Here is a 24,834-nt window from a genome sequence, read left to right on the forward strand (position 1 = left end):
TGGCTTTTGTCGGGCTTGGGAGGGAAGTCAGTGGGAGAAGGGAACTCTGAAATCTTCAAATTAACAAATTAATTATTGACCAAATGGATTAAAAGAAACAATTACCTTCAACTACAAACATTCTCCAGTTGGTTTCTACTGAGACGCTGTAGAAAAACCTTTCTGCAGTGATATGCGAAATGTCCCCACAGGGCAGTGAAAGAGTCTCTCTCCCTCTTCGCCCTCCCTGACACACACTCACTCACATACACAGGAAAAACTATTGAGAATACAGAACTACTGTAAGATATTGGCATTCGGAACATCACCGTGGACGATGCCACAGATCGATTCATTCAATTAAGTCGCAAATATATATACTAAAACTACAGATATTGGATGTTTGAAGTAAAATAAACTACTGGAAACTCTCAACGTCTAATAGCAATTGTAATAAGTAGACATTCAGATTGCAGACACTGTTGAACTTTCTTTTCTATATCATCGGTGTTTTAATGTTTTTTCCTGTTACAGAAATATTTAAATTCAGTGTTAAATTAGCTTTCTTCACAGTTGAAGGTGAGCGTGAAATGTTGAAGTAGTTTGTTTTCAGCAGAGAAGCCGCTCCCTGCTCCGAGGAATGCCTGCGTGTCAGAATTTGCCCTGCAGACAGGCAGCAGCTTGCACACAGAAAATTGCACTGTGAGTCTCACAGAGCAGCAACATCGGCCCCTCCCCCATAGTTACTAAATGACCCTCGTCTGATGGTCTGGTGTGAAACTAGAAGAAAACGACTTGAAAATATACCCACAGGGAGACTAAACATTCTTGGTGAATTAAGGTGAATTCAGCTTCTGTTCTTTATTTCTGATCTTTACTTCCAGTTGACACGTTACCCGTGTTTTGGACCAGTGATCAAGAAGTTACTTGCAAACAAGAGAACATTTGCAGATGCTGGAGCAACACACACAAAATGTTGGAGAAACTCAGCAGGCCAGACAGCATCTAGGAAAAGAGTGAACAGATGACGTTTTGGGCCGAAACCCTTTGGCAAGACTCCTTTCCCAGATGCTGCCTGGCCTGCTGAGCTCTTCCGGCATTTTGTGTGTATTGGAATAAGTTATTCGCTCTATTTTGTCTCTTCTGGCGGTCGTGGTATTTGTGTTCTTGCATTATCCTGTCTGCACGGTTGAGATTCTCCACAATTCATGTCAAGGTTAAAAACAGTTCCTGAATCAGGGGTTACGATTCCAAAGCAAGTGTGCAAAAAGATGTTTAGTCAACATGGCTTCTGTTTCTAAAACTTGTGACTTCAGATGAATGCATGTCGTTTTTCTCATGACTGTGTTTATTGTTGGTGTTTTGAGCTGATTTCCTCAACGCCCGTTAAAAGAAAAGACGTTGATTCTGTTCAAGGTCTCGGTACATAACAAACATTGGGGGTGGGGTGACCAGTTACAGAAAGCGACAGGCGGCATTGCAGAGCGAACACCATGATTTCACTGTGTGGGGCAGCAGGCTCGATGGGCTGAGTGGCCAATTTCTGCCTGGTCTGTGCACAAGAAAAGCTCTGACTACAGAGTTACTGTAAACTAAGTTGATAAGTACGGACCACAGCAAATAACCTACTGTTGAACAAAAAACAACTATTGCAGTAATTAAGTCATCCAGAGCGTTGACCGAGATGATAAGCAACAATGAACCTAGCACCGACCCCCACTGCACCCCACGAGTCACTGGTCTCCAGTCAGAGAGTCAAACCATCTTCCACCACTTACTGGCTTCTCCCGCAAAACCAATGTCCAAACCAATTTACCACCTCATTCTGAATGCCAAACCTTCTTGACTAATCTCCCAGGTGGGACTCTGCCAAATGTCTTGCTACATTGTACTGAACGATATATTTTTAATTCAGTAAATTAACTGTTCTCTCTCCCAGAGCAGTAAGTGTCACGTTGTTCCAGTCTGATAACTGACCAACAACATTCTTGCACATCATACCTTCACTGCTCTGGGGAGAAACGAACCATAAAAGTTAGGAAATGGGGGGGGGGGGGGGGTGTAGAGACTTTGTGTAGCTGTGCTGTTGCCCATTGTCTGAGTCCAGGATCTGATGACCCCAGGGCTGCTGCAGGACCATCCACACTGCAAGTGTCCTCTCAGGGCAGTGGGAACGAGTCTGTTTCAAAAAGCCTCGGATATCCCTGTGAACCCAGCCCCAAATCGGCAATGCCCAGAGTCCGGCTCTCTGGAAAGTGAAACGATAAAGATGGTTTCCCATCACTGACAAGTGGAACAGCGGCATTACTGGCTCACGATGGCTGTTATTGTCCCAGGGATGAGGATCTGATCTTTGGCCGTCCAGCTGCACAGTTTGTTATTGGGGAACAGAGAAGAACACGGGAAGTGGATCTTCAGCCCGATGGACTCAATCGGAATTAATCCCCGAAGAGTCATCAGGAGGGTGTGTCATATCACAGGCATACGTAGTGAATGTTGTTGGCTTTGTGGCAACAGTACAATGCAATATATAATAGTAGAGAAAAAACTGCATTACAGTAAATATCTGTTACTAAAAGTTAAACAATTATTGCAAAAATGAATTCAGTGAAGTAGGTTCATGGGTTCCATGTCAATTCAGAAATGGGATGGCAGAGGGTAGGAAGTGGTTCCTAACTAGTTGAGTGTGTGCCTTCAATCTCCTGTACCACCTTCCTAGTGATACCAATGAGAAGAGGGCATCTCCTTGGTGAAGCAGATCCCTAATGACTGATGCCGCCATTTTGAGGCATCGCTCCATGACGATGTTCTCGATGCTACGGAGGCTACTGCCCATGATGGAGCTGACTGAATTGACAACTTTCCTCAGAGTATTTCGATCCTGAGACCGTCCACCCGTCATGTGATCCCGTTGTACCGCAGGGCTGCAGCATCTGCAGGTCCATTTCCGAGGCCCCGCTCACAGCTCTGATAACGCGCTGACGACATCGCGCATGCTCAGTACGGGAAGGGACTTTAGTCTGCAGAACCAAAATGCTCCCACGAACGGAGCCTTTGCTGCAGTGCAGATGGAATTAAACACTGCCGGATAAACGTTTATGAAACCTGAACGTTTTTCTTTGTTGTACTGCATTTTTATCCTGTCCTTTAATTAGTAAGTAAAATCAGAAGAATTTTTTTTCTCGTCTGTCTTCATCCTAAAATATTCATAGTTGCATTTTACAAAAGAGGACACATCTACGATGTTGTGCTTTTCTCAGTCCGTGTGAAAATTCCCGGCTCAGAGCAATGGTTGATCCATGTAGCTGCAAAAATAGTAATTAGAGGGAACATTGGAGACCGAACCACGTTACATGCTATGCATATTAATCACGATTGAATATGGTACATTATCGTGCTTCCTGTTATAGAGGAGATGTTAAAAGTCAATAGAGTGGACAGAACAGTTTCACCGGGAGCCTCTCTGGTATCCAGGAAATAGTAATGAATAACGCAAGAAAAATTAATAATAATTTCGCCTTGTCCGTGGGAGCGTACTGTGAGGCAAAGACGCTCAGGTGCTGAATGATATAGAACTAATATTGAGCAGCGAATAACTAGATGGTCCATTTACTATAAATTCAAGAGCTTTTCGTTTTTGTTTCTCGAAAGATCACTATTAATGCCCCGATAATCACTTTTACTATCTTTTCAGAACACTGTGTGTAGTAACTCCCCCATTATAGGTCTGAGCAAGGATGTGATCTGGGCCAAATTGCGCAATTAAGCGTTCAGCATATCACGCATCATCCTGGATAATCCCAGTTCTGATACTGGGTCTTCCACAGTGTCTTGTTCCACAGATCCAATCTGCTGTACCGAGTTCCCAGCACTTTATAAGAGGACGCAGGAATATGACATTGGGGCAAAAAAAAAATTAACCATGATTGAATGATGGAGGAGACTCGATGGACTGAATCACTTCATTCTGCTCTGATATCTTATCATGACTGAATGATGAGTCCTTCATATCCCGTATCAGGATTTGTGACCTGTGAGGGACAATTATAGATTTGTTCCATGAGATTCTTTTATTTGTCTTCAGCGTTTAAATTTCAGTGAGATTCGCTTTTGAAAAAATTGAGCAGAAATATTTTTTTCTCCTTTGTATTGTTAATGTGCTTCATTATCTCTCTGGTTAAAGTTCGACCTGCGGTGAGAGATTTATTGGAAGAAAAGCCCACAGCTGGAAAGAAGCCACAAATGAGAACGAGGGAACAGCGACAAGTGAACCAGCCCGAGGACTGAGAGTACCAACTGAAGAGAACCCTCTGACTCAGAGTTTTCATTGATTCAGTCAGGAGAAAGTTTGGTGAGTCTCATTCACTCGAACACTGGTCCTGTAAACATTACATATCTTTACAAAGGAAGGTACGAAATAGGTGGAATGCCTCGGTCAGACCAAGTTGCAATCACTCCAGGTCTGGTAATGTGCTTTCAGCAGCCCAGCTCTTTACAGACACTCACATTCTCTGAGTGTTTGCTCATTTGAAGGTGCTGCATCATCTGAAGAAGCTTTTGTTTAGTTCTGATGTTTCCTTGTTACGTTATAATCATCCTAAAATGCATTGACAATTTCCTCCCTTTATAAAAAGCCCCGAGTGTGTCGTGTTGTAGTGATTGTAGAAAGGTGGAGTTACCATGAACTGCAGCAACATGCCCTTGATCCCATTGGCTATTGTAATCTGCAGTGATATACTTACCCTCGAATATATCGTCGCGTAGGCCTCTGCAGAGAACAGACCATTTATAAAGCAAAATATCCCAACACTGCATTTTATTCAGTCCTAATGAGCACATGGCAACCCATAATTTACATTGACATACCTTGGCCTCATCAAGTACGTTTCTGTTAATTACATTGTCAGAACCTGTGAACGTGACATTAAGCAGAGGTGGAAATTCAAAGTTAGGTTCCAATGGACGTTGTGCATGGGACTTCAGTAAAGCCTTTGACAAAGTGTCACATGACAGCTTGGCCCCAATGATTAGGTCCCATGCTGACCAGAGAGAGCAAATTGGATGTATTCAAAATTAGCTTCAAGGTAGCAAGCAAAGGGTGGTGGTTGAAGGTTTCTCCTCGCAATGGAGGCGAGTAATTAGCGGTGTGCTATGAGGCTACAAATTGGGACCTTTGATATTCGTTATTTTATTGCAATGATTTGGATGCGATTCCACAAGGATTACTTGACAGGTAAGTTCGCAGAATGCACAACATTAGTAGTTCTGTTCACAGAGAAGATTATCGTAGCATCTAGGGGATCTAAATGGACAGGGGCTGGTAAAGAGATTGCAAAGCCAATCTGATCAGCAGCGGATTCATGCAGATGTTGGGGATCATGTGGAGGAAACAGCCAGAGGAAGTGGATGAGGCACGTGCAGTTGCATAATTCAAAAAGCAGTTGGGGTGTGTAGATGGAGTGAAGAGGCCAGAAGGGAGATGGCCCCATCACAGGAAATTGTGACCATCTCAGCGGGCACTGTGGTTGTCATTGTCTCGTTGGGTTGAACGCTCTGAATTTGGATTTTATTGCTCTGTGACTCTGTCAGTAGATGCGCCAGGCATCAGTGGACAGATATGGTGTGGAAGTGGTTACTAACAGGGAATGTTTGGTCCCCATGCCAAATGCAACAGGGGATGGAAATACTGTCATATTTGCAATGTAGTCGTACTCTCTGACTCACTGTCTGCTTGTTGTGAAATTTAGAGCCTCACCAGCAGGCGGAGCTGTCCTGCAGAGCGACCAAAGTGTAAACAAGACGACGACAATCAACAATCGTCAGTCAGAATCAGAATGGCCAAAGGTATGATCACAGCGATCTTTGAATTAAACTTCTATCGCGTTTGTACACAATAGTTCAGATGGAAAACAAAACTGACACAGGTGTTAACAGGGCATAGAAAAGTTTCATCAAGCAGTGTCATTTATCCCACTGGTAAAGCGGCCTTGAGTAATTGATCAACCCAACAGTTCCAGCGCAGGGACCTGACACCAGTAATGGTCGAATCACTCCGCTCATCATACAAAGCTTCAGCTGAGTGAAAGGAGCAGGGGCTCCTGAAACAGGTGGTCGTGAGTGAAACACAGACAGGAATGTGACAGCGATCTTGTCGTTTATGTGAATGTTCAGGGTCAGGGTCCGTTTCACCTCCAGACAGGCCCTGAGGAGTAAGACATCTTCAACTTTCATTTATAAAATTCAGAAGCAGATGATAGGAGCATTTCCGGGATTTCCGAGGTTCTATGATAACACAGCATTTCAGGTTTTGGAAGGAAAGCTACCAACTCCCCCCTGGTTTTTCTTGCCTGCTACGCAAAGGAGGAGGGGTGCCACCGAAATCTGTTTTCTGTAGCGGAGCGGAGATCATTGCCGGTGCTGGGAATGGCTGAGGATCAGGAGGCAGCTCATTGTAGATACATTTGCCAGTGAATGTCTGGGCTGTGGAGAAATGGTGAACCTGAGTTTCTAAATATTTCCCTCTTGATATGATCTTCTACCTGAATTTAAATTCCCAGGATCTTGGCTGGGAAACCCGGCATAACCAATGACCAAATGTCTCTGTCACCTGTAGACATTGTGATTGTGCTCAAATCTGAGATTCCAGCTGGAATAAAAACGATGCTCCAGCCTGGAAACGGGTCCTTCGGCCCATATAATTCATGCTGATCTAAATGTCCCATTTTCCTGCAGTTTTCCCAAATTTCCCGAGTAAACTTCTTCTCCCCTTTTTCCTGCCCACATGCTCTCAATTTTGTAATTTTATTTGTGTTTGCGGCCTCCTCTGGGTGCATGTAATTTATACCCATCAGCCACCATGTGGAAAAATGTCCCTTTGGTCTCTTTTAAATCTCTGCCCTCGAGCCTCAGAATCCCCTACCCGGGGTAAAAGACTGTGACCATCTACCCTAACTGCACCCCTGATTACTGTGTGTGTGTGTGTGTGTGTGTGTGTGTGTGTGTGTGTGTGTGTGTGTGTGTGTGTGTGTGTGTGTGTGTGTGTGTGTGTGTGTGTGTGTGTGTGTGTGTGTGCGTGTGTGCGTGTGTGCGTGTGTGCGCGCGTGCGTGCGTCTCTCTTCCCTTCAAGCTCCTCAGCTCCAGGGCAAGCAGTCCCAGCCCACCCATTTAACACAAAAAACAACACCCTAGCCCAGTACCGTAGTGTTCATTCTTCACTTCACACTTTCCACCTTCATCACCTCCATCCTATCGATTAGCAACTGCAACTACACACAAAGCTCTATAACCAAGACTTTGCCAATGACATGCATAGTTGTTACATGATGATCAGCAGGTGGGGGATAAGAAGGGAACCAGGGAAGAGGACAGCATATATCGCAAGGGAAAGGTCAGCCTGCGACCCAGAGGACCGGACGACGTGCGTCTCAAGGGAATGGTCAGTCGGTGACCAAGGGGACTGGAGAAAGCAACTCCAGTCCCCTTGTCCAGTCTCCAGCCCCTCGTGTGACAAGGCAACTGGAGAATGTGTGATCCAGCAGACTGGACCATGTGTAATCCCGTTGCTGGTCTTTGTGTGACACAGACTACTGGACAGTTAGTGACCGAGGGAGATTTTAGCTTGTGGAAGATAATCACAGTGATATTTCCCAGTATCACCGGACACCGGTGCATTATGATCCCGTGGTCATCCGTGCGTTCAACTGCTGTGATTAGTATTACTGTGCTTATCGTGCTATTTTACTGGGAGTAAATGTGTCCAGTCACCGGCTTATCGGGATCGTCACCTGACAGGGTGTACGGGTCACAGTAACCAGCACAGTTTCCCTCCAAATCTGATCAGCCAGAGTCTCGGCTCCATTGCAGTCTGAATCAGTTTTGCTCAGATCTAAATCATACTTGTATAACTTGCAATTCATTATTTATTTCATGTGGAAAATTGAAACTAGTATGGAAAGTACTGAAGAGGATTTTACCAGGCGGATCATCAAGGGAAGATGATCGGGACACGGGAAGCAAGGTACCAACGCAGGGTCAGATTGAGAGCGATGTCCCAATGGAATGCGGTCCGGCCGCAGAGGAGGAGGAGAAAATTCAGTCCAGAGACAGTGACGTCAGAGACACTGATCCGGACCCTGGAACCGGCACAAGTGAGGCGACTGTCTGTCAGCCCAGAGACAGTGACGTCAGAGACACCGATCAGGACCCTGGAACCAGCACAAGTGAGGCGACTACCTGTCAGCCCAGAGACAGTGACGTCAGAGACACCGATCAGGACCCTGGAACCGGCACAAGTGAGGCGACTGTCTGTCAACTCGGAAGCTCATTGAACACAGAACTGTCAAGTCCCCAAGAAGAAGCGGGTGAGTGAAATATGAGCGTGATGTGCTCACAGAATGCGGCAGGGTGGAGGGTAAAGGTGAGGCCTTGTTGGAGGGTTGGTCAGAGGAGAGGGAAAATGTGTGGGTGTGGTACATGTGGTGCACTGGGCAGCCGTTACCCCACTATAGGAAATGTACTACCTGCTCTGAGGATTTCCAGGATGTGAATTGGAGGAAATGCAGCTGTCCAGATGAGGAGAGTGTTTCCAGGATGTGTATCAGGGGAAATGTATTCGCCAGGATGGAGAGAGTGTCTCCGGGAAGCGCATATTACCGACAGTCCCAACATTTATGCCCATCCAAATTTAAATAGGTGAATGGGTCGGATGGGGGATGGACTGGTTTATATTAAATGTGGTCCTTCTATTACGTAATGCCTAGAACATTGTTGGGTAGGCTTTCAGGCAAGTGTTACATTCAAGTCAAGTCAAGTCACTTTTTTATTGCCATTTTGACTGTAACTGCTGATACAGTACATAGTAAAAATGAGTCGTTTTTCAGGACCATGGTGTTGCATGACACATTACAAAAACTAGACTGAACTACGTAAAAAAAAAAACAACAGAGGAAAAGAAAAAAAAACCACACAACAACTACACTAATCTACACAGCAATCTAGGACTGCATAAAGTGCACAAAACAGTGCAGACATTACAATAAATAATATACGTGACAATAGGGCAGTAAGGTGTCAGGCCAGGCACTGGGTATTGAGCATTCTGATAGCTTGGGGGAAGAAACTGTTACACAGTCTGGTCGTGAGAGCCCGAATGCTTCGGTGCATTTTCCCAGATGGCAGGAGGGAGAAGAGATTGTATGAGGGGTGCATGGATCCTTTATAATGCTGTTTGCTTTACCGATGCAGCGTGTGGTGTAAATGGCCGTAATGGCGGGAAGAGAGACCCCGATGATCTTCTCAGCTGACCTCACCATACGCTGCAGGGTCTTGCGATCTGAGATGGTGCAATTTCCGAACCAGGCAGTGGTGCAGCTGCTCAGGATGCTCTCAATACAAGCACTGTAGAATGTGATGAAGATGGGGGGTGGGAGATGGACTTTCCTCAGCCTTCGCAGAAATTAGAGACGCTGCTGGGCTTTCTTTGCTATGGAGCTGGTGTTGAGGGACCAGGTGAGATTCTCCGCTAGATGAACACCAAGAAAATAGTTGCTCTTAACGATCTCTACCGAGGAGCCGTCGATCTTCAGTGGGGAGTGGTCACTCCGTGCCCTCCTGAAGTCAACAACCATCACTTTTGTTCTGTTCACATTCAAAGACAGTTTGTTGGCTCTGCACCAGTCCGATAGCCGCTGCACCTCCTCTCTGTAAGCTGACTCGTCGTTGTTGCTGATGAGACCCACCACGGTCGTGTCATCGGCGAACTTGATGATTTGGATCGAGCTGTGTGTTGCAGCACAGTCGTGGGTCAGCAGAGTGAACAGCAGTGGTCTGTGCCCACAGCCGTAGGGGGACTCCGTGCTCAGTGTGATGGTGTTGGAGATGGAGAATTAATCCAGTTTTGTATCTGTAGGCAGGTTCAAGACACGGTTTTTTGTTGAGTTGGGTGAGAGCGGTGGAGACGAGGGATATCTGAGTTCAAGCCTACATTTTCCTTTTTATATTCACAGAGCCAGAGTTTACAATCTCCGACCTCCTGGCACAGGGGGAGAAATATCGACTGTACCAACTGACAAAGTTCTACAGGGACAGACTCAAACAAGCAATTGAAGAAAAGGTTGAGAGACTGGGTTGGATGTTGACAAAGGAGGGACATTTCAGTAGAGAAGAAAATGAGGTGAGTGCAGTTCGTGTATTGTCACTGATCTGCTGGTATCAGAGGGAATAGGGATCAACATTAAACTCCTGCACGTTTTAGGAGATCGACTTGGGAATGGAGGCTTTGATCTCTGACTCGTCTCTCGCAGATCTGGTTTCAGTTTTTAAGGTGGGGAGCACTGGGAACTGCAGGTTTAGCATCACCTTTTCTTGTATCACCTGCTGTATTTATCAGTGTGAAGTAAGAGCAGTGGCTGCATATCTGGACTTCCAAAAGGCATTCGGTCTGAAACTAATTTCAAATCTTGGCTGAACCGTCGGGTAGCTTCACCTCATCTCATTAATCCAGGATGAGTATTAAACTGTCAATGGGGCCAACCGGCTTCACTGCGGTACCTGAGGGAGGGAAACCAGCTAACCACAGCTTGTCTTGGTTCCGTGAGTTCCCAAACAATGTGTGGCTGACTTGTCATAGTCACAGCAAAGTACAGTGCAGAACCAGGCCTTTTGGCCCATCTATTCCATGCCAGACTACAGAATCTACTTATTCCCATTGACCTGCACCGGGCCATGGCGCTCTATACGCTCATTATGCATGCATCTTTTCAGAATTCTCTTAACCACTTGCACTACTTGCCCTGCTAGCTAGTTTCGCACTCTCACCACCCTCTGAGTAAACCGGTTTCACTTTTGTACCCTTTGAACTTTTCACCTTTCACCCTTTAGTGATAACCCCTTGTTGCAGTACCTCTTTACCTCAGTACAAAATGCCTGCTTGCATTTATCCTATCTATATCCCAATGTAATTGTCTACACTTCTATCAAATCTCCGCTCAATCTTTCATGTTCCAATGAATAAAGTCCTAATCAGTTCACTCTTTTCTTATAACTTAGGTCTTCCAGTCCAGGTAACATCCTTGTAATGTTTTTTTTTCTGTACTCTTTCAAACTTATTTCCATCTGTCCTGCAGGTAGGTGTGCAGAACTGCACATAATATCCAAATTAGGCCTCTCCAACGTCTTATACAACATCATATCGGACACGATATTTTCATTTACCAAGGTTAATGCGCTAAGAAACTTACTTTCAGAGCCTATCAACATTTGCTGCCACTTTCAATGGCTTATGTACCTGTATTCCCAGATCACTTTGTTCTGCCGGTCGCTGTGTAAGATCTACTCTGATTGGTCCATCCAAAGTGCAACATCTTGCACCTGTCTGCATTAAATTGCATCGGCCCCTTTTAAGTCCATTCTCCAGTTGGTTCAGATCTCACTGCAAGCTCGTGTAGTCTTCCACTTGGTCCACTGCACCTTACCAATGTTGGAGTCATCAGCAAATTTGCTGATGCTCTTTACCGTAATTTCATCCAGATCATTGATATAGATGACAGACAACAACAGGCACAGCACCGATCCCCGTGACACTGCACGAGATACAGGCGCCAATCAGAAATGCAACAGTCTATAGCGACACTCCGGATTCTTCCAAAAAAGTTAATGTCTAATCCAGTTTACTACTTTATCTTGAATGCTAAGCAACTGAATCTTCTAGACCGACATCCTATACGGGACCTTGCTAAATACCGTGCTGAAGTCCATGTAGACAATATCCATAACCTTGCCTTCATCAACTTTCCTGGTAACTTCCTCGAAATACTCTGAGATTGATTGGAGTGAAAGATCACGCACAAAGTTGATATGACCACAAACATCAATAGTTTGATCTAAAAGGGCAGAAGAAAGCACAAAACATAAAATAAGTCTGGTGACTAGCTGATATCTCATGATCTCAAAAAATCAACAGGTTGTCCTGAAAGGGAAGAAGATCAATAGGATTTCCTGAAAGGGAAGGGGCAAACAAAAATAAAATCTGCTAACTTGCTGAATATCTGACTAAAGAGAGACGGACACACCATTTCAGGTCACTCTCCTTGGAGCTCACAAACAGTGATTGTCTTGTCCTAGATCTGACCTATTCAGCCATGAGTGGTATTAGAAAATCAAGTGTGTTACACCCGTGAGTAACTCTGTTCTCGTTGGGATTCATTGGCGCTGTCTGTAATGAATCACACAGGCATTATCCAAAGGCAAGAGGTAATCTGTAAATATGATGCTGATCTATAAATTCATCATCTGGAGACGTCTGCTTTGCTGGGTAAATTTCTTTCACAACTGTAACTCTTCAGACCTGGCAGTAGTGAAACTGAGGGATTATTTTACAGTGCAGTGGACCATCAGGGAATTATGCTGATTTGTTCCATAATTGTTGTCCATTAATCGTGTTATGGAAAACCTTTCCAATTCCCTACTGGTAACTGTTCTAGGAGATCAATCATTCAAATGCGGGACACAGAACATAGAACATAGAACAGTACAGCACAGTACAGGCCCTTCGGCCCACAATGTTGTGCTTACCCTTAAACGCTACCTCTCTTATTTCTCAGAGCAATGTCCTAAGCCCATCCATATTCAGTTACCTTAATTCCATCATAGGTGTATGTTGCTTGAAGACTATTCAATGTTTAATTCATAATTTCTCAGTTAATCAGGAAGCCCATGCCTGCATTCAGGAAGTCATTACCATTTTACGGTATGAGTGCCAGGCAGTAACCATCTCCATTATAATATAGCCGCACTGACATTTCTTAATCTTCTTTTGTCTTTACACATCATAAGACCATAAGGCATCAGAGCACAATTGGCCATTAGGCCCATCGATTCTGCTCCGCCATTACATCATCCCCCTCAACCCCATTCTCCTGCCTTCTCCCAGTGAACTTTGCTGACCAGACTAGTCAAGAAGGTACCAACCTCTGTTTTAAGTATACCCAATGACCTGGTCTCCGCAGCTGTCAGTTCCAATGAATTCTAAGATTCACTACTCCTCGGCTAAAGAATCTCCTCATCTCTGCTCTAAATGGACGTCCTTCTAATCTGAGGCTGTTCCGTCTGGTTCTAGACTCCCCCACTTAGAAACATCATCTCCACGTCCTCTCAATGCCTTTCGATATTCCACTGGTTACAATTAGATTCCCCCTCATCCTTCCACACTCCGGCCAGTACAGGTGCATCCAGGATCCATTCCCATCAAAATCTGGTTTAATATCACTGGTTCTGTTAGTTTAGATTCCTTTCTGGATTTTTCACAACGCCATCACATATTTTCTCTGATCAGGGGATCAAAATATGCGAGTGCGGTCTGGCCAGTGCTTGTTCTTATATTCTGATCCTCTCGAAGTGAATGCTAGCATTGTATTTGCCTTTCCTAACACAGACTCAAACTGCACGGAATCCTGCACCAGGTCTCCAGAGACTCTTTACAACTCCGATTTCTGAATTTTCTCCCAGATTCAAAAATAGTCTACGTCTTCATTATTTCTGCTTAAGTATATGGCCATGTACCTCACTATACTACATTCCAATTGCCACTGATGTGTCCATTTTTTCATCGGTCTATGTGGGACACCTGGTCAAAGGTCCTTGGAAAGTCCAAGTAAACAACTTGCACTGACTCTCCGTTGTCGACCCAGCATGCTGTTCTCTCAAAAAATTCCAACAGTTCTGTCAGGCAAGATTCCCTTCCATGGATGTTGGCCTTTTTCTTATCATGTGCGTCCAAATACCCCGAAACCTTATCCTCAGTTATCGACTGCTGACATCTTCCCAAACGCTGATCAGACTAATTGGCCTGTAGTTCAAAATGATCAGTCCTCCGGAACCATTCCAAAATCTAGTGACTCTTGAGCGATCATTACTAATGTCTCCACAATCTCTTCAGCCTCCTCCTTCAGAAGCAATCGGGTGAGTTGATCTGGACTCATCTATTTTCAGAACTTTCAGCTTACCAAGCGCCTTCTCCGCAATAATTGCAAATACACTCACTTCTGCCACCGGACATTCTCAAATATCTGGCACGTTCTAGTTTTTTTACAGTGAGGGCTGACGCAAAATGCCGACCAATATCTTCCGGCATTTCCTTGTCCCCTGACAGTACCTCTCCACTGTCATTTCCCGGTGGTCCAATATCCACTCACCTCTCTTTCAATCTTCATATATCAGACGGACCATTTGGTAAGCTATTTTACATTATTCTCTAGCCTACCTTCCTAGAATAATTCTTCATCATTCTGATTGTTTGTCCTCCGAGAAACTTCAGCCATTCCTGCTCTGCCATTGTCCCTGTTAGTGTCATTTTCGAATTTATTATTGCCCAGCTCCTCTCTCATGCCGAGGTAATTCCTTTATTCTACTGTAGCACTGATACCTCTAACTTTACCTTCTCCCTTTCAACCTGCTGGCTGAGTTCTGCTATTTTATGATCACTGCCTCTTAAGGGTTTATTTAGCTGAAGCTCCCTAATCAAATCTGGTGCAATACACAGCACAGAATCCAGATCCAGAACCATAGACTTCTCTCAAAAGCCATCTCATAGGCATTCTATAAATTCCCTCACTTGGGATTCAGCACCGACCTGATTTTCCAAAGCTACCTGCATATTGAAACTCCCCGTGACAATTTTAGCATTGACTTTTTTCCATGCCTCTTCTCTCCCCCATTGTAATTTGTAGCCCACATTCTGGCTACTGTTAACATGCCTGTATATAATTTCCATCAGGGTCATTTTACCTACGCAGATTGTTAACATCCACATCGTCTAATCCGACATGACCTCTTTCTCAGGACTTTTCATTTTTAATGACAGCAGCTTCAACCCAACACTTTCACCTACCTGCGTATCCTTTCAATTCAATATTTATCCTTGGATTTAAGCACCCAACTATAAACTTTTGTCAGCCAGGATTCAGTGATGCCCGCCATCCATTTGTTTTTGCTCTCTCTCTCCCCCTCTTCCGTTCTTGTTGTTACATCTTGTTGATGTAATGCTGCACATTGACAGATCGAGGAAATTAATCACATTGCATCTACTGCAGGGTGTCAGTAAATCCTTATTCTTACACACTATTGATTTAGAATTTCCTTCAGTTACTGTTTCTCTGTTAATGACTGAACCCAGAGAGGATGAGGCAACAGCCCAGTGACTGCATCTGTTCTGAAGCTACTGGGGCCATGAACAGATACTTTCCTGCACATTCTCCATGTCTGTCTGTCTGCTCCACAATAAATTCATTGTTTCCTTTTGTAGAAAGTCACTGAACTGACAGAGAAGGGAAACCGGCCAGAGAGTTCCAGACTCTTCCTCAGTTTGGTGATGGGCAAAGGCTCCCGGGCCCGGAGGGCGATGTGGGAATCCTTTCTGATGTGGAGGACTGAGTTACCGAAGTTGGACAGAATACTGAGGGAAATACAGGAACATGGTATGTTAAAACCACGCACTGAACACAAAGGCACATTGAGATAAACATTTTAGTTATTTTAATTATTTTTGCTCTGTTTCAATGGATTTATTTTTATATTTAAATAGGTCCTGATCCACAGAAATACATGAACATCGCCCAAGGTTTATCTGAATTACCCACTCAGCTGATAGGTGAGTGATCAAATGCACAGTTCAAACCACATCTCAAGTGTTAGTCTGTGACTTGGCAAAGCCTGGGAATCAAAATTCGCCATTAATCATTCTCTGATCTCTGCATTCAAGTAACAATTCAAAGAATCTCTCTTTGCAACCTGAATATTCTACAGTGTATTTTTCTATTAATCCAGCTGTTGGTTCTGATGAAGCCTTCACTCCAGGTCCTAACGCTCTGGGAATCCCAACACACCCCAGGCAGGCTCCTGATACACTGTATGACCCAGTCCAGGTGACTTTTCTATCTTCAGACCTTTCATCTTCCAAGCCCCTTTTCCTTTGTAATAGCACTACACGCAATTCTGTTTGCTGATGTTCTTTACCTTTTGGAATTCCACTACTGACTTCCACAGAGTTTGTCTGGCATTTCCTTTTCACCCGTTACTGCAACTACAACAGCAGTTTCTAGTGATCCGATATCGACCCTCTCCCTTTTTTTTACTCTTTATATATCTGGGAAAAAGAACTTTGGTATCCTTTCTTATATTATTGACCATTTCCTTCAATTTCCTGCACATTCATGTATAACTAGGAGCATCTATAACATAGTTGCCTACGACATTACCTTAGTCACTAGACTCTAGACACTAGAATACTACAGCACAGTACAGGCTCTTCCGCCCCGGATGTTGTGCCGACCCATGTATTCCTTTAAAAAGTGTACTAAACCCACACTACCCCGTGACCCTCTATTTTTCTTTCATCCATGTGCCTGTCCAAGAGGTTCTTAAATACCCTTAATGTTTTAGCCTCCACCACCATCCCTGGCAAGTGGTTCCAGGCACCCACAACCCTTTGTAAAAACCTTACCCCCGATGTCTCTCCTAAGCTTCCCTCCCTTAACTTTGTAGATATGCCCTCTAGTGTTTGCTATTGGTGCCCTGGGAAACAGGTTCTAGCAATCCACCCTATCTATGCCTCTCATAATTTTTTAGACCTCTATCAAGTGCCCTCTCATCCTTCTACGCTCCAAAGAGAAAAGTCCCAGCTCTGCTAACCTTGCTTCACATGACTTGTTCTCCAAACCAGGCAACATCCTGGTAAATCTCCTCTGCACCCTCTCCATAGCTTCCACATCCTTCCTATAATGAGGTGACCAGAACTGAACACAATACTCTAAGTGCGGTCTCACCAGAGATTTGTAGATTTGCAACTGGGCCTCCCTACTCTTGAACTCAATCCCCCTATTAATGAAGCCTAGCATCCCATAGGAGTTCTTAACTATCCTATCAACCCGTGCAGCGACCTTAAGGGATGTATGGATTTGAACCCAAAGGTCCCTCTGTTCATTCACACTCTTAAGTAACCAACGATTAAACTTGTACTCAGCATTCTGGTTTGTCCTTCCAAAATGCATCACCTCACACTTATCCGGATTGAACCCCATCTGCCACTTTTCTGCCCAAATCTGCACCCTGTCTATATCCTCTTGTAACCTTCGACAACCTACAGCTCCATCCACAACTCCTCCGATCTTCATGTCATCCACAAATTTACTCACCCATTCTTCCACCTCTACATCCAGGTCCTTTATAAAAATCACAAATAGCAGGGGTCCCAGGACAGATCCCTGCGGCACTCCACTAGTCACCGATCTCCAGGCAGAATACTTTCCTTCCACTACTACCCTCTGCTTTCTTCCTGTAAGCCAATTATTTATCCAAACAGCCAAGGTTCCACTTATCCCGTGCCTCATGATTTTCTGGATGAGTCTCTCGTGAGGGACCTTGTCAAATGCCTTGCTAAAATCCATGTAGACCACATATTCCGCTGTACCTTCATCAATTGCTTTTTGTTACCTCTTCAAAAAACTCCATTAGCCTCGTGAGGCACGACCTTCCCTTCACAAAGCCATGCTGACTCAGGTTGTAAATTCCAGGCACCCAGAACTCTGTTAAAAAACTACCCACAATTGCTGTAAATTTACCCCATCTCACCTTAACCAAATGCCCTCTGGTATTAGACAACAGTCATATGTAAAAAAAAAACAAACAAAATACAGGCTGTCGACCCAGACTCATATCTCTCAAACTTGTACACCTCAGTCAGATCTCTATTCTATCTCCAGAATAAACAAACCAAGTTTATCAAACCTCTACTTGTTGCACATGTCACCGAACCCAGGCAACATCCTGATGAACCTGTTCTGCACCCTCTCCAATCCTTCCAAGAGCTGGACAATCAGAAGTGAACACAATACTCCAGATGCTCCCTAAAACCATAAGACCTAGTAGCAGAATTAAGCCATTCGGCTCAGTGAATTTGCTCTTCAATTCCTCTCTACCCCATTATCCCAGTAAACGTCGACGCTCTTCCTAATCAGGAACATATCGACCTGCATTTTAAATATATCCAATGAAGTGTCTTCCTCAGCCGCCTATGACAATAATTTCATAGATTCACCACCCGCCAGCCAAGAAATTTCTCCCAGTTTGTGTTCCTGGCAGCCAGGACAATTCCCCACAGTTCTCAAGCATGTTAATATTCTGTATGAGCCTCCCATGTGGGACTTTGTCAAACACTCTACCAATATACAAGTAGACAATATCCATGTGTAACTTCATCCATCAGCTTTGTCACCTCCTGGAGGAACTCAATCAGGCTGGCAAGACACAAACCCGAGCCAAGGCCTTGCTACTAAACCTCAAACCACCTCATACATCCTCTCTGTCATACTCCCATGGGGCAGAACATATAAAAGGCTGAAGTTATGTACCACCAGTCTCAACGACAGCTTTATTCGGCATTTATAAGACTACTAAATGGTCACCTACTATGTTATTATTGGCTATTAATAATAATAAGACAATTCTATATCTAAAATTATAGCATCGTACATCTTGTAACTAATAACAACTCAGATAACAATTTAGATAACCACAATATACTCACAGGAGAGCAGACAGAATACCGTTCGGGTTTGAACAACAGATAACAGATTATGTAATTCTATTTCAAACCCCTTGGAAAGCAGAAAACTTTCAGTGTTATATTGTCAATCAAATAAAAACACATCTGATTCTGTTCCTCATGTTTAAGAGAAGTTCCAAATATATATAAAATTCATACAATACTTGTGAAATTTCTACAACTGATGAAGCATTCGCGTAAAATAATCATCCTATTAACAACCACAGAGGAACAACAACCATTATCAAAATAAATGGAGGGATTTTCCAAAGCGACTCACTGAGCCCACTATGGTTTTGTCTAGCTTTAAGCCCACTCATAATTTACTGAAACAGATAAAAATCAGGTATCTAATCAGAAGAAAATACGAATTATACCTTGACACAGCTATACATTGATGATTTGAAATTATTTGCTCTTGCAGCAGTAAAGCTGAAACAAATAATTCAAATACTGGAACTAATTTCCAAATATATAAGCATGAACTTTAGACTAGGAAAGTACAGAACATGATTAAACATAAAGAAAGGTGCAATAGAGCCGGTAGAATATCAAACAGAGCATCAGGATACAATGCAACAGAATATGAAATGTATATTTAGGATATCAATAAGCAAAGAAAATAGATAATAGTGTGATAAAGGAAAACCTTCCAACAAAATTTACTTCAAGACTGAAGAAAATCTGCATTTACTGCAAGGCTGAACAAACTTTGAATTTACATCAAGGATCAAGAAAATCTGCCAAACAGAGCTGAACAGTAAAAATATAACAAAGGTAGTAAACACTCACTGTGCCCATATTGACGTATAATTTTGGTAAAATATCCTGGTCTGAAACAGATCTGGAAAATATGCAAAAAAATAAGAACTGAAATAGCAATTTCTGGAAAACCCCATGTGCACTGGAGCGCACTTGGATTGATATGAACGAGGACAGAATGAGGATGATGAATAACAGATCTAAAAAAAATGAGACAGCAGCCAGATAAAAATTTTCAGGATCAGGGTTAATATCATAGACACACGTCGTGAAAATTGTTTTTCTGCGCCAGCAGCACGATTACGGTAAAGTGTGTGCAGTGAGTCTGTATTTATGTATACAATTGTGGAAATAGAATTGTATCAGCGTGAATTAATCAGTCTGATGGCCTGGTGGAAGAAGCTGTCCCGGAGCCTGTTGGTCCTGGCTTTTAAACTGCGGTGCCGTTTCCCGGATGGTAGCAGCTGGAGCAGTTTGTGCTTGGTGAGACTTGGGTCCAGAATGATCCTTCGGGCACTTTTTACCCCGTCTCTGAAATGACCTGAATAGTAGGAAGTTCACATCTACAGATGCACTGGGCTGTCCGCACCACTCTCTGCAGAGTCCTGCGATTGAGAGAAGTACAGTTCCCATACCAGACAGTGATGCAGCCAGTCAGGATGCACAAAATTGTGCCCCTATAGAAAATTGTTAGCATTTAGGGGCCCATCCCATTCCGGAGACTGAGCAGTTTATAGATAGTAGCTTCCAGGAGGTAATTACACCTAAGGAACAGGGCACAGGTAATTGGGTTACCGTCAGGCGAGTGAAGGGGAAAGGGCAGTTAATGCAGGGTTCTTCTGTGGCCATTCCCCTCCAAAATAGGTATACCAATTTGGATACTGTTGCGGGGGGGAGGATGGCTTACCTGGGACAAGCTGCGGCAGCCGGATCTCTGGCACTGAGTCTGGTTCTGCAGTGCAGAAGGGAGGGAGGAGGAAGAGGAGAGCGGTAGTGATAGGGGACTCCATAGTCAGGGGTACAGACAGGAGATACTGTGGTTGTGACAGATACTCCCGGATGGTTTGTTGCCTCCCGGGTGCCATGGTCAGTGATGTCTCTGATCGCCTGCACAGCATTCTGAGGTGGGAGGGTGATCAGCCAGATGTCATTGTACACATCGGTACCAATGACATAGGTAGAAAGAGTCAGGATGTCCTGAAGAGTGAGTACAGAGAGCTTGGTAGGAAGTTGAAAAACAGGAGATAGAGGGTAGTAATCTCCGGATTGCTGCCTGTGCCACGTGCCAGTGAGGGTAAGAGTGCGATGCTCTGGCAGATGAACACGTGGCTGAGAAACTGGTGTAGGGGGCAGGGTTTCAGATTTCTAGATCATCGGGACCTCTTCAGGGGCAGGTGGGACCTGTACAAGAGAGACGGGTTACATCTGAACTACAAGGGCACCAATATACTTGCAGGGAGGTTTGCTAGTTTTATTGGGGAGGGTTTAAACTAGATGGGAACCAGAGTGCCAGAGCAGATAGTGGAACGGGGGTAAAAATAAATGATGTTGGTAGTTCATGCAAAGTCACAAATAGCAAGGTTGTGTGTGCTGGTAATAATCTTCTGAGGTGTGTATATTTCAAAGCGTGTATTGTGGGAAAGTCAGACGAGCTGAGGGCCTGGATTGACACGTGGAATTATGACATCATAGCCATTACTGAAACATGGCTACAGGAGGGGCAGGACTGGCAGCTCAGTGTTCCAGGGTTCCGATATTTCAGACATGATAGAGGCAGAGAGATGGAGGGAGATGAGGTGGCTTTGCTAGTCAGGGAAAATATTACAGCAGTGCTTCGGCAGGACAGATTAGATGGCTTGTCTACTGAGGCCATGTGGGCGGAGCTGAGAAACAGGAAGGTATGACCACATTAATAGGGTTGTATTACAGACCACCCAATAGTCAGCGAGAATTGGAGGAGCAAATCTGCAAAGAGATAACAGACAACTGCAGGAGACAGAAATTTGTGATTGTAGAGGATTTTAATTTTCCACACATTCATTGGGACTCCCATACTGTTAAATGTCTAGATGGGTTAGAGCTTGTAAAATGTGTTCAGGAAAGTTTTCTAAATCAATATATAGATGTACCACTAGGGAGTATGCAATATTAGATCTCCTATTAGGAAATGAGTTAGGGCAGGTGACTGAAGCCTGTGTAGGGGAACACTTTTGTTCCAGTAATCATAACGTCATTAGTTTCAACTTGATCAGGGATAAAGATAGATCTGGTCCTCGGGTTGACTTTCTAAACCTGAAAAGGGCCAAATTTGAAGAAATGAGAAGGGATCTAAAAATCGTAGATTGGGACAGTTTGTTCTCTGGCAAGGATGTGATTGGTAAGTGGGAGACCTTCAAAGGAGAAATTTTGAGAGTGCAGAGTTTGTATGTTCCTGTCAGGGTTAAAGGCAAAATGAATAAGAATAAGGAGCCTTGGCTATCGAGGGATATTGAAACTCTGATAAAGAAGAAGAGAGAGATGTATAACATGTACAGGCAACAAGGAGGAAATAAGATGCTTGAGGAGTATAAAAAGAGCAAGAAAATACTTAAGAAAGAAATCAGGAGGGCTAAAAGAAGACATGAGGTTGCTTTGGCAGTCAGGGTGAACGATAATTTTAAGAGCTTCTACAGGTATGTTAAGAGCAAAAGGATAGTAAGGGATAAAATTGATCCTCTTGAAGATCAGAGTGGTCGGATATGTATGGAACTGGAAGAAATGGGAGAGATATTAAATGGGTATTTTGCATCTGTATTTACTAAGGAAACTAGAATGGAGTCTATGGAAACAAGGCAAACAAGTAGGGAGATCATGGAACTTATACTGATTAAAGAAGAGGAGGTGCTTGCTGTCTTGAGGCAAATCAGAGTAGATAAATCCACAGGACCTGATAGGGTATTCCCTCGGACCTTGAAGGAGACTAATGTTGAAATTGCAGTGGCCCTGGCATAAATATTACGTCGATATCCACGGATCGGGTGCCAGAGGATAGCTCATGTAGTTCCGTTGTTTAAAAAAGGCTCAAAAAGTAAGCCGTGAAATTATAGGCCGGTATGTTTGACATCGGTAGTAGGTAAATTATTGGAAGGAATACTAAGAGATAGGATCTCCAGGTATTTGGATAGACGGGGACTTATTAGAAAAAGTCAGTATGGCTTTGTGCGTGGTAGATCATGTTTAACCAATCTATTAGAGTTTATCGAGGAAGTTACCAGGAAAGTGGATGAAGGGAAGGCAGTGGATGTTGTATACATGGACTTCAGTAAGGCCTTTGACAAGGTCCCACATGGGAGGTTAGTTAGGAAGATTCAGTCGCTAGGTATACATGGAGAGGTAGTAAATTGGATTAGACATTGGCTCAATGGAAGAAGCCAGAGAGTGGTAGTGGAGGATTGCTACTCTGAGTGGAGGCCTGTGACTAGTGATGTGCCACGGGGATCAGTGCTGGGTCCATTGTTATTTGTCATCTATCGCAATGATCTGGATGAGAATGTGGCAAATTGGATCAGCAAATTTGCTGATGATACAAAGATTGGAGGTGTCGTGGACAGTGAGGGAGATTTTCAAAGCTTGCAGAGGGATTTGGACCAGTTGGAGGAATGGGCTGAAAGATGGCAGATAGAGTTTAATGCGGACACGTGTGAGATATTGCACTTCGGAAGGTGCTGTTGTGTCTTTTTTCACCACACAGCTGGTGTGTACAGACCATGTGAGGTCCTCAGTGATGTGAATGCCGAGGAACTTGAAGCTGTTCATCTCTCAACCCCAGATCCATTGATGTCAATAGGGGTTAGCCCGTCTCCATTCCTCTTGTCTTTGCAACATTGCATCCAGCTCCTTTGTTTTTGCGACATCAAGGGAGAAGTTGTTTTCTTGACACCACTGTGTCTGGGTGATGACTTCTTCTGTAGGGGGTCCAGAGTGGGTGGTAACAAGCTGCAGATGCAGTCCTTGTCCAGTCTCTCAAAGCATTTGCTTATTATTGAGGTGAGTGCGACAGGACGCCAGATGTTCAGGCACGTTGCCTTACTTGTTTTAGGTACAGGAACAATGGTGGATGATTTGAAGCAGGAGGGAACTCTACATTGGGAGAGGGTGAGATTAAAAATATCCGTAAATGCACCTGCCAGTTGTGCCGCGCGCATCCTGAGTACCCGCCCTGGGACGCCGTCTGGTCCCGCAGGCTTGCGACTGTCCACTCGTTGGAAACACCTGCGAACTTCAGCCTCAGAGATGACCATTGTGCAGGTCGCTTTGTCGGCTCTCCTCGGGGTCTCAGTGTTGGCGATATCGAACCGAGCGTAAAGAGACTTAGATCCTCTGGGAGAAAGGCAGCGATGTTGGCAGCACCACTGCACTTAGCTCTGAAGTCTGCATTGGGGTGCAGAGCTTGCCATAAGCTGTGTGTGTTGTTGGTGGAGAGCTGTGCCTGAATACGATCTCTGTATTGTCGTTTCGCTGCCTGAATGACTTTGCACAGATCGGAGCTGAATTTCTTGAGCTCCTGATGATCACCGGCAATGTAAGCAGTCGGTCACACGGCAAGTGCTGTTCACACGGAACTGTTGATACAAATTTTGTGGTTTGGGAAGTCCTGACCGATTTCTGAAGGAAATCAGCTCCCCTCTGTGACAATAACACACAACTGGGGGATGTTGTTATTACACAGCTGTGATAATAACAGCCGGGAACTCCCTTGGCAGTTGGAAAGGTTTACACAGCAGCACCAGGTACTCCAGATCTGGGGAACAAAAGGGTTTGAGGGCATGGACATTCCGGGGTTCCAACAGGCATTAATGATCATGAAACATACCCTAAATCCTGTTCTCTTCCCAAATAGGTGTGTGTGTGTGTGTGTGTGTGTGTGTGTGTGTGTGTGTGTGTGTGTGTGTGTGTGTGTGTGTGTGTGTGTGTGTGTGTGTGTGTGTGTGTGTGTGTGAGGGGGGGGTGGTGGTACTGGATGACGACACGATCGTTGGTGACTGTAGGGGCCAATTCTGGATCTGTGGACTCGGGAGCAGTTGGGACAGAGGGACAGCTGGGATGCAGGCGCTTGGGTAGTTGGATCCTTCTTGCATCCCCTCTTCTTTTCAGCAGTCGCTCTTCTGGGTTCCTCAAAATTCCTGGCTTTTCCGTGAATCAGCGGCTGCCACTCGTTGACCTCCATATTTACCTGAGAGAGCCTCTGCTTAATTTGGTCCTTGTACCTCCTGCGCGGGGCACCACGATCTCTCTCGCCCTGAGAGAGTTCTCCGTAGAGTACTGCTTTCGGTAACCTGGAGTTATCCATGCGAGACATGTGTCCTGTCAGACGGTGGATCTGGCTGAGCAGCGAAGTGGCTTCAGGGCCTGGAAGTTGAACATATATCGCTGTGCATGTCTGTGTCATTATATGAAATATTAAACTAAATAAGTAGTGCAGAAATAGAAATTTAAAAAGAGATTAGTGAGGCAGTATC

At 44.4% G+C, this 24,834-nt stretch overlaps 2 protein-coding genes across 2 annotated transcripts in view; both read left to right on the forward strand.

Moving 5' to 3' along the window:
- Positions 1-24,834, forward strand: part of LOC140721618 (NACHT, LRR and PYD domains-containing protein 3-like) — a 56,819-nt gene that overhangs the window by 11,958 nt on the left and 20,027 nt on the right. Inside the window, exons 3-8 of the mRNA XM_073036430.1 lie at positions 4,163-4,330; positions 5,727-5,823; positions 7,926-8,339; positions 9,984-10,150; positions 15,278-15,449; positions 15,557-15,622. Of these exons, the coding sequence (XP_072892531.1) occupies positions 5,814-5,823; positions 7,926-8,339; positions 9,984-10,150; positions 15,278-15,449; positions 15,557-15,622 (829 nt within the window). The 5' untranslated portion in view covers positions 4,163-4,330; positions 5,727-5,813. The remainder of the gene's footprint in view (positions 1-4,162; positions 4,331-5,726; positions 5,824-7,925; positions 8,340-9,983; positions 10,151-15,277; positions 15,450-15,556; positions 15,623-24,834) is intronic.
- The window catches only part of LOC140721622 (NACHT, LRR and PYD domains-containing protein 3-like), a 1,017,925-nt gene that overhangs the window by 10,951 nt on the left and 982,140 nt on the right, over positions 1-24,834 (forward strand). The window lies entirely within an intron of this gene.

This window comes from Hemitrygon akajei, unplaced genomic scaffold (genome assembly GCF_048418815.1).
Source record: "Hemitrygon akajei unplaced genomic scaffold, sHemAka1.3 Scf000058, whole genome shotgun sequence".
In the NCBI taxonomy this organism is placed as follows: domain Eukaryota; kingdom Metazoa; phylum Chordata; class Chondrichthyes; order Myliobatiformes; family Dasyatidae; genus Hemitrygon; species Hemitrygon akajei.